Consider the following 14,285-nt stretch of genomic DNA (forward strand, 5'->3'; position numbering starts at 1 on the left):
ATCGCTGTGCCCCCTTTTATAACAGAATTCTTAAGTGTGTTAATACATTCTGGATTTCATAACACATTTTTTGTATTGTGCCAGGACATGCTTGATTCTTTGGCTGATCTCCCTGAGTGGTACGGTATAAAGGAAATGCAAGCAAATTGGATAGGTAAATGTGTTGGATGCTATCTTGACTTCATGTTAAAGGTAAGCTAGAAATTTTACCATCCCTTTCTTTGTGTGGAATTTACAAAATCACTGATGTGTATGATGGGATTTCTTTTAATATCCAGCTGAATAGAAAGTTACAGATACTATTATGTGTTATTTTATAAATATATATGTTTATTAAACACTTGGTGTTATTTTTATTCTTACTGCACTCTAACACTCAAAGATCATTAAAGATCTCCTGCAGAAAGGTTGTGGCGGACAGTATTTTTGTAAGTGAACTTTAGTTGTTAACCCAAATCTATGGCTGATGAGAATTCACTATTCTAACCCAAAGCAAGTCAAAATGTGAGATTACTTAAATATATGAGGTTTAATGGGAAGCAGATGTCATGAGATTACATTTAGTCAATGGATGGAGTAAAAATCAGAGGACAGGTGTATTAAGCTGTGTTTTTGAGTATTCTCACAATGATCATATGAGCTTCCATATTTTAAAGCTCCAATTTTTTATTTTTTTGGAATTTATTTGTAGGAGAAAGGTTGTAAAGTTTTAGTGGCTTCTTAGTATAGAAATCAAGAAACTGAAATCTCCACCAAATTTGTTGCATGTGTTCAGAAGTTTGGAGCCCTGTATCTGTCCGTCTCCCCTCAGGTCCATCAAGTCCACCGAAGAGTCCCAAGAAACTATGTATGCAGATCTAAGTTCTTTCATCTCTGACCATTTCCCAAAAAAGCCAACATCAATTATAAGTGTATTTTTGCTAGTATGGTTATTAGCTCTTAGCATAAAAATCATATGAAATTATTATGCATTCTCATTAGGACTAAAAAAATAGTATTTGAAAGCTGATTCTTTAAAACTATTTTTGGTTAAATGTTTGGAGTGCAGAAGATTTCTTTGCTATAATATTTGTTTTTCTTCCTAACATTGAGTGCACAGAGCCTACCCTGCCAAACTATGTGACCACAAAAACTTTATAAAGCAACAGCTTGTTGAAAGGTGCACACATATACACCACAGACCGTTAGATATGAGTATAGACCAACAGCGTAGGGGATTTGTTGTTTTTTCTTTTCTTCTATTGGCAATGGAAGAACTTCACTCTTGGAAAATCTGTGCTAAATTGAGTCTCATTATATTGACAATACTCGTGTAAGTGCCAAGCTTAATGCAGACTGGAAAATTAGATACCAAGAAACCTAAAGAAAACTGCCAGAAAATAAGAGGGAAAGAGCTAAGGAGAACTTATGGAAAAATACAAGTGCACCTTAGCCTGTGTTTTGTCCACAAGAGAAGGAGAGAGGATATTTGACATCCTTGTGCAAAGATGCAAAAGTGAAATGATGCTGCTTGATGCAGATCGAGGGAGAGATTTTCAAAGGTGCAAATGGTATTAGGCAGGGGTATGTAGCTCCCCATCACTTTCAATAAGTTAGGTGCCTATTTGGTGTGACCTAACAATTCATAAATGTCTAGTGATTTTAGCAGCAACGAAGGGTCCTGTGGCACCTTATAGACTAACAGAAAAGTTTAGAGCATGAGAAGTGAGTTAACTCACGAAAGCTCATGCTCTAAACTTTTCTGTTAGTCTATAAGGTGCCACAGGACCCTTCGTTGCTGCTACAGATCCAGACTAACACAGCTACCCCTCTGATAGGGATTTTAGGTGTTTTAATTTCTAGGAGCCCGAATTAAAATATGTTAAGGGGGCTCAGTACATCTGAAAAACATGCCCCTTTACTTAGAGGAGATTTTCAAGTGCACATAGAGGCATACATTTCCAGAAACTTCTGAGGGTTCCATATATGAGAGCATTTATCTGGACTGAAATTTTTCAGTCGTTTGGTGTGGCAGACTTGCAATTCTATTGTTTTTTAAAAGATTTTAATTAACTGTGGCAGACCACTGCCTGTAAGCTGCAGGAACCTACTAGAGGGGAGATATGCCGGTTGGTGGGCTCATGCCTTTTTGTTTCCTGATTAAGCCCAGTTAGGGCAGGCAGCGGAGGTCTCATTAGGAGTCGGCCACAGCTGAGTCTAATCAGCACTTGTGGTCAGCTGAGGCCCTGGACTCCCTATACAAAGCTCCCTGCCTGGTAGTGGGGGGGCGGGAAGGTTTTGGAAGGTGCACCAGAGAGCAGAGCAGAGCAGAGCAGGAAAGGAGCAGGGAGAGAAGGTACCACGGAGAAGCGGTGGATGAAGTGGCCCAGGGTAAGGTTGCTACACTGGGGCAGGGGTGAAGGCCCTGCCAGCTGCCTCCTGTCCTCTTAGGGACCCTGGGTGGGAGTCCAGGGTAGAGGGAGGGTCTGAACTCCCCCCACCCTACCCCAGAGGGTTACTCTACAGGAGCAGGCACGGGCCTGCAAGAGGACTGGCTTTATCCTCCCCATTCCGGACTTGCCTATGATGAGGATGTCTCGCTAAGCGGAGACACTTGCCTCTGGAAAGACCTGGGCAGATAAGGAGTCTCCGTGAGTCTCTGAGGCACAACAGAGAACCGCCGGAAAGCGCAGGGATGCACAGGGGCTGGTGGGAGAAATTGTCAGATAAGATATAAAAATAAATACCATCAGTACACTGTCTCTGAGGTTAGTGATATGTTACACTTAATTTATTTCACCTTGTGCCATCTTTTCCAGTTTTTAGTGTGCTGTCAGAAGAGAAATCTGTAGCAATTAAGTTCATTTTAGAAATGTCAGTCTGGAGGCTGGGGATTGAAATGGTTTAAAATTCTCTTTAAATTTCAGATTCAGCACCTCATTTTCATGAGTAATGTGGCAGTTTCGGTCAGAACTGTTGTCACAGGATGAGTGCAGGCTTAGAAAAACAATAGTGTCTTTACCTCTAGAGCCATTGTCATAATTTTTTTTTTATGAAAGCTTAGATTCTGAAGCGTAAGTCTGTGCCGAGAGAGATTTTTTTATGGTAAATTTTGTAGCCACAGAATATACCGGTCCCAGAATAATGCTTACTAAGTATAAAGTCATTTATTTATAATATATCAGATATTCTCACAGTGCTCCTGATACAGTGTTTGCTAAAGTGGATGGAAAGGCTCACATTGACTTGTGTAGGCATTGGATCATGCTAAACATCCCAAAGAGGTTCTTAAGTGTGACTGTGTCTGTTTTATAGATGAGGGAGCAAGCATGAAGAGTCTGTGTCCTAATAGCACAGAGAGAGATGATGTCTGAGTCAGAATTAGAGCTCTGGAAAGTTAGATCCTAAGGCCTCAAATACACAGCTGGTTGTGGTATTGGGAGTTATCCTTGTGTATCCAGTGGAGTAATTGGGCCTTTAATGTCAATAGCAACGAAAGCGAGGTATTGAGTTAGACCAGCATTTCCCAAAGTGTGGTCTGCAGCCCAGTGCCAGTCCTTGGGGGGAAAAAAATCCCAGTCTTTAGAAAATATAGAAATTATCACTATGTACTATTATTATTGTGTTTAAATAATATACAGTGAAAATTTATTAATTTTTCATTTTTTTTATTTGTGTTTATATTTTTGGACCGCAAAAAAAATACTGGGAAAAAAAACAGGTCCCAACTATATGAAGTTTGGGAAACTCTGTATTAGACTATATTAGCCAAAGCTGTTAACATAACCCCAGTCACTGTCTAACAATGGAAATTATTAGACAAAGTGCTGTGTACGATACACAGAAACCTTGGTTAGCTTAGTATCACAGCAAACACACTGTTAAAAGTCATTGTAAGAAAAGAAGGAAAAACAGCTAAAGCAGCTGACATCTAAAATATTATGTAAGGCTTTCATTTCAACATTATCCCTTGTTCCAGCTCCCTTTAGAAGGACAGAGTTTTTAGAAGGAAAAAAAACCTGTGTATGGTATGATTTTGGTGGTAAAAATCAAAATAACTATGCTTTGGGTAAGTTAGTTTTGATGAGCTGTAGTTGCTGATTTTCCTTCTATTGTTAAAATCAAATCCCATTTCATCTCAGGTGGTGGTTGAAATTCAGTTGGAGGCAGTGGCAGATTTATCTGAGTCACTCTGTCTAGCCCAGTCTGATAAAAAATTCTCAGGATTAGGGTAATGAAGGCCCAGGATTCCAGGAGATGATTGGTGGTAGTGAGGAAAATCATGAAGGTGAAATTTGCTTCAGTAACCACCTTTCCTGTTGTTTCACTTTGTCAGTTCTTTCTCTGTTTTCTCCCCACTCCTCTCCTGTGTCCCAGTCTGTTACTTTTAGCAAGGAGTAATGGATGGAAGAGCCCACGCCTGCATTATTTTGCACACTATTAAGTGTAATATCTGATATAGCAGTTTTGGTGCGCTAACTCCCAGCTCCACGTCTTACACTTTTAACAAACATAATTTGAATCATTTTTGGATTATAGCAATATATGTGTGATTATCTGTTTGGGGTAATTTTGTCTGTTTCTCTTGCATGTGCTTATAACAATATTTATTGAAAATAACGTGACCTACTTTCCATATGGTATATTCCTAAGCAGGCAACAGGTCATGGGCCAATTGTCACAACAGAAAGCAATGTTTAAAAAATTGCATTTGAATGGTGAAAGTTAGCAATAAAACTATTCTGGAATGCCTTCTGCTCTTTCTCAGGTTAATGGCAAAGAAACAGGAGAGAAGCTAGCTGCCTATACCTATACACCTGAAGCCATTTATGGAGCTTCCCATTTATATATTTTACCTGATCATAGACTACTGCATGGAAATAGTAGTCTGAAGGAAGTGTTACAGAGGGAGTTCATTCCAGGCAAAGGTGAGTTTTTGCTCAGATTTTATTTTTTTCTGGGAAGTATGTTATTAGAGACTAACATTAAAAAGGTAAGCCTGAGTGTGACAAAGCCTGTGGAGGAGGATCAGTTCCTTTAGATTCTTTGTGCACGTAAAGTAGCATCACTTTACCTGTCCTTGCCTTCAAGGACAAGAGGACGGTTGTAGCTGGAACATAACTTAGTTTTATAATAGTTGTAAAACCTTTAAATAAGTCAATTGATTGCATGAAAATAGGGAGCCAGTTTCTTGATTCTGCTGTGGATGGTCCAACTTGCCTGGTGTAGTCTTGCCTCCACATTAGCAAAAAGCTGGTGGGGTCAGACACAAATGCTTCCCCAGTCTGCCCTACTCCATTGCTGGGGCATAGGGGGCATGTGGGAAAAGATCAGACTTTGGGGAGACCATGGCTAAAGTATGCTTTGTTAGCTATCATCAGCTGGTATAGGGTCATGGGGGAGTAAATTAGAGCGGGCCTTGATTTATTCTGGAACTGGCATAGACTGTCCTCTTAAGAAAGAGAGCTGTAACTGACTTCCTGCAGGACACCACACTCACATGGGCTAAGTATGGGCTTAGTGAGCTATGGTCCATTGTTTTGTTACAGTCGCAAATCCACAATGGTAAGAGTAACAGGATGCCTGAAAGCAGGGTAAGTACAAAGTATGCATGATTTAGTTCCACTTAATAAAAATATGAGTATTAGCCAAATTAACTTGGGGAAAAACAATTACCTACTTCGTGCACATGTGTTATAAGATCAGATCCTCTGCTTTGCTCCTGTTCTGCTCAGTGGAGAACAGAAGGTATATAATCAGGGAACCATTTGTATCTCCCTGACTCTCTTCCTGATGTCTGGCTTCACATAGATTTAGAGCTACTCTAAATTGCCATGCTTACAATAGTCCCTAAAGGGCCATATGCCTGCTGTTGGTAGTAGGAGTACAGCATATTTCAGCTACTCTTTTCCCATTGTGATATACTCGCTGCACTGAATGCTGAAGGTGATATAAGAACTGGGGATTGTCTCACAAGCCCGGTATCCCCAAGAGGAAAGATATGCATAATTTCATTATCTTTGCATCACTGCGCAGAGGGACAGAACCCACCATAGAATTTTGCACACTCTGTTTTCCACCTTCTTCAGTGACAGAATGCTTGGCTCAGCAAAGGAGGCAGCTATTCCAGAATTATTTTTATCTTTGCTGCTCAGTATGTTGCCCACTGCCTCATTAACTGTATACCCTCCAACTTCTGCAGAGAATGAGGAAGGAATCCTACAGAAAAAAATGAACTTGTAATTAAAGACATTGTCATAATGCACATGCAGAGGGAGCACAGTTAAAGTAGTTCCTGTCTTGAATGGTTCATTTTTACAAACTTGATATTTTTCATAGAGAGTCAGAAGAAATGGGGCCAGAAGGTATTGATTATCCCTAGTCTTTTCCTTTGGAGCCAGGAGAAACTGGCTTATGATATCAGAGGGATTCTGACTGTATGACTAAAAATTACTATGTCTGTGAGAAATGCATGCTAAGCTCTTATAGCTCCACTAAATGAAAACAGATTTTCATTGGCCCACAGAAGGACACAGCTCCATCATAGGGACTGCCAATTTTTATGTTCCTGTGCCAGACAACTGGGGTACTAAAACTGTGTACTAACGATTCCATGTTATTTTTTAAAATGGCAAAAGTGCACTTTTACACATTTCCTACACAAAAATAGTTGAACCATTGCTGTTTCAAGTTGCTCAAAAGAATTCAAGTATTCTGTAAGACCAATTCTGGAAAATTTCAGCCAGAATGATGAAAGTTTGAGAAAGATATAAACAATTGAAAAGAACCTTTAAAATGAGAACCGTTACGTACCTTATGACACATCCCTGGGTTATAATCTGGAACTGTTGGACTGCTGTGCTTCATCATTTCTCCTCCGTGGACTGTTTCTTACAATGCCAGTCTAGTGACAAGCAACAAAACCCCTCCAGATGCTCTGATCACTCAGCATTAAAGATCCCAGAGCATTTTGTGATGAGCATAGGCATTTCCTTCAGTGTTCTTAACTTTCTCTTCCATTCTCAGTGTTCATTTACATGAATGCATTTCAGTAGAACTCTGCCATGGTTACAGTAGTTTTTCAATGACTTTGACCCGAAGGGCAGTGAAAAAGTTAAAGATGGTCTAATTTTCCAAATTCAAATCTGGCTTGTATGCCCTCAAGATTCAGCATGTGTATCTAAGGTTTTAGTTTGTCCCTCTACCCAAAAATTAGGAACTGCTGCAAAATATGGATGTGGCTTCAGATTCTGAATTTAAACCACCAACAAATTATCAGGTTGCTTGTAATTTATTATTTTTAAGGGACACTATCAAAATAATGCTTTGGTCTGAAATTGTTGTACCTACTGTTGTTTCAAGTAATATCTAAAATGAGGAACTCAGAGAGATTGGAGAAAGATAATGCATTTCACATGATTAATTTTGTACATTTATCTTTTCGTGTTGTCTGCTCCTCTGTTTCTGTTGTATAGTCAGTTAGCTTCTCTTATTTGTAGATATCTTTCACGTGACTACAATAAACAAAAAACAGTTTAAATCACAAAATTTGACAGTGGAGCTTAGAGAAGCATTTAACAGCTTTAAATTCTTGCTTTGAAATTGACTAGATTCTAAATTAAGCCTTTCCCTTTAAGTTTAAACAAAGAAAGTACTTTGATTCAATGATTTACTTCGTAAGAGATTAGGAAAGTGCCTTGCATCCTATTAATAAATGAGATTTTTAGCACTGTTGGTGTCATATTTTTTATTGTAATATTTACATGTGTTTGCAGACTGTCTTACTTCAGTGACAGCAGTGAACTTACTTACCAAACAGGAGGTTCCTATAGTCATCTCTGCAAAATCAGGTTTTGAGAACTATCTTGACACTAAAATAGGTAAGTGACAATTAAAATACAAGAGCAACGGTGATCTTTTTTGGTTACCGTGTTGGAGCACCAGAACTACTGTTGTAAACCTTTGAAGGGAGTGTCTTAGGGCTTTTAGAAGCCATGTTTTTCTCAATTAAGGGAACAAAAAGGTAGCTATGCAGAATTTGTTACTGATCTGAATATGAAGAGACACGGGTCTCACATCTGTCTTGTCTTGCTACTTCTACACTCCCTTCTGCTTCTTTCTTTAAACCTTACTAATTTTATGTCATACATATAGTACCCCACAAGGCAGAACCAGGCTGGGTGGAAATGTTGAATATTGGCATGAGAGTTGCACAGTAACATTTTCAAGGCTAAATGTGAAGCTTTCTGAAAATCAAGGGCCACTTCAGAGGTCTGATTGAATGAAAACAAATAATAAAATACAGAATTCCTCTTGGTGGGCTTTTTTAAATCTGTTTTTAAAATATTATAGTCTCATAAGCTGCTCATTTTTCTTACAAATTCTTTAACATTTATTAGAGAAAATGGATTGAATAAATCCAGTGATGTGACCAGCCTACTAGCTGTGATATTATGAATTTCACAGCATGGGTTGGAACTCATTAGCCCAATCATATAATAGGCTGTATTATTATGCCCAGTTTAGAATCAGCAAAAGGTAGGTGAGGGATGTGAAATGTTAAAGTTTAAAAAACAGGTTGTTTTAACTTTCATCTTACTCATTTTATTTTGCTTCACAAATTTTTGGATAGACTTACAGAGCTGTTAGTACATATTTGGAAGATACATATGAACAAGTGTGAGAAGGACACAGAGAAGGGAAAACAGAAGGGAACAAAGTGTGTGTTGGATCTTTCCAATTTCTTTTAGAGATTCAAATATGTAGCCCCAAAAGTGGGAGGGTTTTAAAACTTAGATTCCATGTATTGTCTTTTTCCTATATTTTGTCTGTCTTTCTCCCTCATAGTCAATGCCTTCCTTTTCCATGTCCCCTTTTGAGCAAGGGTCTTCTGACTTTTTAAGGTGTTTATCGTCTTCAAGATGTTAAACTGATTTTGCTGTTTGATTAGGAGGAGACCAGATATTGAAGAGTCTTCAAAACTGCATATTCAAAAATTTATCTGGATGCCAACTGTTGAGTTTAGATAAAGGACAGTGGTGTCATCTTCTGTAAAGAAAAAAGACTAGAATATGGGAATTGCTTTCCTCTATTTTACAACATATGGTAAAACCAACTCTTGTAGATTGAAGAGGGTTCTTTGACTTAAGATACAAATATATGGTGTTTTGATAGGGGTTTAAGGACAGTAACAGGATGCTTCGGGTGTGGAGATTACATAGGGATTCCACATTTGGCTTTGTTTGTTTTGCATTGGTTATTTGCTTATGTATTTCCATATATTGATGCAACTGAAATATTTAAGATAATGGGCATTCTATGGCTGAGTAATGGTGTATGTTAAACAGTCTTTTAATTCAAATGTATATTGTAATAATTCTAAAGTCATCAGTGATGATTTTTGAAAGACCCTAGATTTGTAATATCACCAGTTGTTTCGAGGAATAGGAAGGAAAAGAGCTACCCTGACATTTGGGTTGGTCAGCTGTAATCTGCTGTACTATTTGTTGGGCTACGGACACACAGCCAAGTTATTTTGAGATAACAGCTGTCATCTACGCTACGTGCACACAATTTCAAAATAAATTTGCGATAGTGGATGCGTTATTTTGAAATTGGTAAACCTTATTGCAGGAGGCATAGTGCCGATTTCAAAATAACTATTTTGAAATAGGTGCTATTCCCAATGGCCGTGGCCACACTATCTCCTACTTTCGAAAGGGGCATGCTAATGGGGCTTCTATGAATAAGCAGTGCATCATTAGCGTACTGGCAGCTGCGTGCACTTCGAAAGTGCCAGTTTCAAAATGCACACTGCCTGTGTGTCCGAGGGCCTTTCAAAGTGACCCCCTGATTTCAAAAGCCCCTTCTTCCCATTTGGTTTTGGGAAGAAGGGGCTTTCGAAATCAGAGGAGTCATTTCACAAGGCCTCCGGTTACACGGGCAGCATGCGTTTTGAAACTGGCACTTTCAAAGCACACGCAGCCACCATTATATTAATAATGCACTGCATATTCATGGCAGCAGCTCACTAGCACCTGCTAAAGTGGCTCATTAGCATGCCCCATCTGAAAGGAGGGGGTAGTGTGGCCACTTAACAGAACCTGTTTCAAAATAGTTACTTTGAAACAGATGCTATTTCAAAATAAGTGCTACGTGTGCAGGCTATGTATTTTGGAATAGCTAACTGCTGCTTTGAAATACGTTTTTCTGTATGGCAGCCATATTTCAAAATAGTTATTCGGGAACAGCTTATTTCAAAATAATGTTCTTGTGTAGACATAGCCTTAGAGGCCAACCTAGTAATGTAGGCTTATTTTAAAAATAGAACAAATATCTCCCAAAATGAAAACAACCTAATATAGAAAGATTTACATCACTGTTATATAATATGTCACACAGCAGATCATTAATATTTGAGTATAAAATGTATAATAAAAATAGGGATTTCTTAGCTAACCACCAGACTGCAATACTTGTCTGTGAAACACAGCAGCTGCTGAACAGATTGCCGCTGTCAGGTGGTAACATTGTGAACAAGGGTTATTATAAAATAATACATCACTTTTTGATATTGGTGAGTTTCAGCTGTAAAAAGACTTCTGTGTGGGTTAGAAAAGACTTGTATTCAAAATGTCTGAGTGTCTCAGGTAATAAAGCACAGTGGGAGAAGATGTCATCAGATGCCTTATATATTCAGATTGAATGTCTTATGCTGGCAGCAGTAAGAAATGCTTTCTCTAGCTATATTCTTTAACAGAAAGTTGGCATTACGCTGGATTGGAATTACTGGAGATGACTCTGTGGTAGTAAAGGGTAAGATTTTTAAAAGAGGGGGCAGCAATGTCAAAGGACTTTATCAAGCTCTGTTTTCTTTTTTTAAAATACTAATCTTTGTTTTTAATAATCCTTTTCAGTTATTAAAATTGATTTTCAAAACAACTAATTTGCTATATATTTATGCTATTTGCTTCACTTTTGCATTTCTCATTTTGGTGAATGAAAACATATTAGTCAATGTCAGATCTATTTACTTTGAGGTTCTCCTCAGTTTGCCCGGTAATAATGATTTTTGGGTTGTAGACACTGTTAGAGAACGTTTGCTTGTAACTGATGTCACTAAAATTTCACAAGCTTATTTTTATGCATTTTGTGAAAATTTGTCATAATTTAACTTAACAGTGTCTTAAAGCCGTTGGAAAGAAGTAGCAAGTGCCAATATATGAAACTAATTTTACGCAAAAATATGGCAAGGAGCAGGAACAGTAGCCAGTTATGGAACTGATTTTTCCTGCCTTCCCTGCTTAGGAATTCCTAGTACAAGTCCAGAAGATGCTGCTGTAGCTCAGAATCTGGGTCTGTCTTTCACTGAAGTCATTGAAACACTACCAGATGGCTTGGAGACACTAGTCAACTCCAAAGAGGTTGGTACGCTTGCAGTGAGTTTCTTTCTAAAGTACCGTGGTAGTACAAACAAAAACCCACTACCAGGAACACTGCCAAATATTTTGTTTTTGAGGCTTAATCTTCAAAACTTTCAGTACCAGAAAGAAGTCTAAATTTTACAATAGAAAAGGAATAAAACTTCCATCATGAAAATGGTTGAAGTTCATTCCTGTTCTTCATTTGCACATTTGTTTTTCTTTCAGGTTAAATGTTAATATATTATTTTCCTGGGGTTTATTCACTGAAAGTATTATTTCAGGCCATTTGATAGCTTCAAGGCTGTGTAATGATGTAACCCTAAATTAACACAAGAATTTTTGTGAGTCTGAATATGTTAATCTGAGGAGAAGTAAGATTGTTGTTCAACAGGAGATGAGTTTTGTATCTGTCTAACTTGGTAGAGAAATTGAATATTTAAAAGAGGAAATGAAGTATAAAATTGCCCCAAGTGAGTATGTGGATGAATATCTGTTTTTAACACCCATAATCTTGAATTGTCTGCCTTGGAATATAATATACTGAATTCCTTGCAGTAAGGAGAATTCACCTTAACTGCTGATATCTGGCCAAGAGAAGCTAGGAGTGCTGAACAGGCCCTTCCTCAGCAATGACCCAAGGGAGTGACATTGATAAGCTTTGAAGGGAGGTTTATCTAACCCCTCATGTCCAGAAGGTTGGTGACAGACATGTGGGAAGCCTGTGATGGAGGGATGTAAAGCGGAAGAAAAATGGAGAGCTTCAAAAATGTGTGGGACCCCTATCCCATTGGAGTTTGAGAGTTGGGTTTGTGTACTATAAATATGAAAAATAACATATAAAAGGTCTCTTACATCATTATGAATTGTAGCATATATCAAGTCTCTTTCTTTTTATCAGTTCACAGGCATGACTAGGCAGGCAGCTTTAAAAGCCTTAACCCAGAAGGCCCAAAAAAAAGGAATAGGTGGCTACCTAACAAGTGACAAGTTAAGAGATTGGTTAATATCTCGACAGCGGTACTGGGGAACACCTATTCCCATAATCCACTGCCAGACCTGTGGCACAGTCCCTGTGCCTTATGAGGATTTACCTGTGGAGTTGCCCAGTATAACCTCCTTTACCGGAAAAGGGGCCTCTGCTCTAGAAACTGTCCCACAGTGGATGAACTGTTCGTGTCCAAGGTGAGCAAATATTATTTGCTGTCTACTTGCAATAATTCTTACCTCATATGGCCTCTTCCTCTTTCTTCATATAAGCTTTTTCTTGGTAAATGCCTAATGGAGGGAAAGCTCAGTGTTTTACGTTAGAGGGAAAAAGATTAGAAAAACAGTTTTTCTCCTCCTTTGTTCCCCCAGCTCTCTGCAGTGTTGCTTACTTCATGGATGGCAAGATTTTTTTTCCTCTTCCAACAGCAGTGTTAAAGCAAAGGTTGTAAGGCAGTGATACTCAGTCTGCAGCTTGCAAGCTGGAAGTGGCTCTTTCAGGCATAGCCTGCCTCTCTTCAAGCAGCTTGTGGAAGGAGGGAGCCCCTGCTCTCTCCTCTACCGCCTGAGAGCTGTGAAACAGCTGGTTTGCTGCACTGCTGGAGGGAGGGTACCCCAACTCCTCCACCTCCTTCCAGGACCTCACTGAACCAGCTGATTGGAGGAACGGGGTTAACTGAGCTCAGAGACAATGCAAGCTCCATGAGGGAGACCTCCTCTTCTCCTTGTTGGCCCTGGCAGAAGGCTGAGGCTACAAGGGACGTTGTAAACATTGGACTGGTAAAGGTGTGGGTGGAGGGAACAAAATAAACAGCATAGTCTGCTCACCCAACCAGTGGTTTAGCTACATTTATTTCTCCTTGTATTGAAAATTTATTTGAAAATTTTAGAGCATTTGGTTATATTTATAGTGATATATTTTATACTGCTGTATGTGCGTTTGGGGGAATGGCGTGCAGGGCAGTAGTCATGTGTTTCTTTGGATTAATGATAGTTGGAGTATGGCTCCTGAGTCACATAACTGTGAGTACCACTGCTGGAAGGTTCGTTCAGTTGTTTCATTTGCTTTTGTTAAGGAGACTGACATCTTGATCATTTTATTAACAAATCTAACAACAGAGATATGGAGGAGCTATTTACACAGAGTCACATGTTTGGTGCATTTTACATGGCAGCAAATAATTCAGTGAGAAGGAATTAATAGATGTGTCCACCCATGGTTCAGATTTAGATCATACTGTTTATTTGTCAGCTCTTTAAGAAGCAGCATGTAGCTCGGACTCATTAGAGCAGTGGTTCCCAGCCTTTTCACAAGTGCAGACTCACAATCACCCTGCAAACTGTTTGTGGACCCTCATTAAAGCCAATTCTAACTGCTCTGTACACTTCATTGGAAGAAAAAGGAAACCACAGCATAGGCTATTGGATAGCAATTATTGGAAGATATTTAATTTAAAAATAATAATTGATTGTAATTTTGCAATTTATTTAAAACTTATTTTCTATGATAATTATTTATCTTTTTTGTGCCCCCCCTTCCCCCACAATACCATTACATACCCCATATTGGGATTCACTGTGTTAGAGAAAGCAAGATGTCCAGTCTCCAGAGCTGATTGGGAGTTGGGTACATTGGAATCTGCCAGGATTCAATGCTTCCTCTGTTTTTTTCCTGTCCATGTGTAGAATAAATTTTATACGCACTGAAGTATGTGCAGATGTGTACTACCAGGAGAAGCATGTGCTGCCAGCTGTGGGTGGCTCTGTGTGCTCTGCTAATCATCTGGGCAGCATCTGAATCTCTCCTGGGTTGCCACCCAAGCATCCAGCTTACAGGGAACACAGGAAGGAACAGAACCTGAGGAATACCTGAGAGAAACCTTTTCGTTCCTTGTATAT

At 38.9% G+C, this 14,285-nt stretch overlaps 1 protein-coding gene across 2 annotated transcripts in view; it reads left to right on the forward strand.

The window, feature by feature from the left end:
* Positions 1 to 14,285, forward strand: part of LARS2 (leucyl-tRNA synthetase 2, mitochondrial) — a 124,106-nt gene that overhangs the window by 66,404 nt on the left and 43,417 nt on the right. For both annotated transcript variants that reach the window (XM_074988249.1, XM_074988248.1), the window contains 5 exons: positions 85 to 192; positions 4,748 to 4,907; positions 7,755 to 7,859; positions 11,287 to 11,402; positions 12,301 to 12,584. In XM_074988249.1, the coding sequence (XP_074844350.1) occupies positions 85 to 192; positions 4,748 to 4,907; positions 7,755 to 7,859; positions 11,287 to 11,402; positions 12,301 to 12,584 (773 nt within the window). The remainder of the gene's footprint in view (positions 1 to 84; positions 193 to 4,747; positions 4,908 to 7,754; positions 7,860 to 11,286; positions 11,403 to 12,300; positions 12,585 to 14,285) is intronic.

The sequence above is a fragment of the Carettochelys insculpta genome, chromosome 2 (genome assembly GCF_033958435.1).
Source record: "Carettochelys insculpta isolate YL-2023 chromosome 2, ASM3395843v1, whole genome shotgun sequence".
Lineage (NCBI taxonomy): Eukaryota > Metazoa > Chordata > Testudines > Carettochelyidae > Carettochelys > Carettochelys insculpta.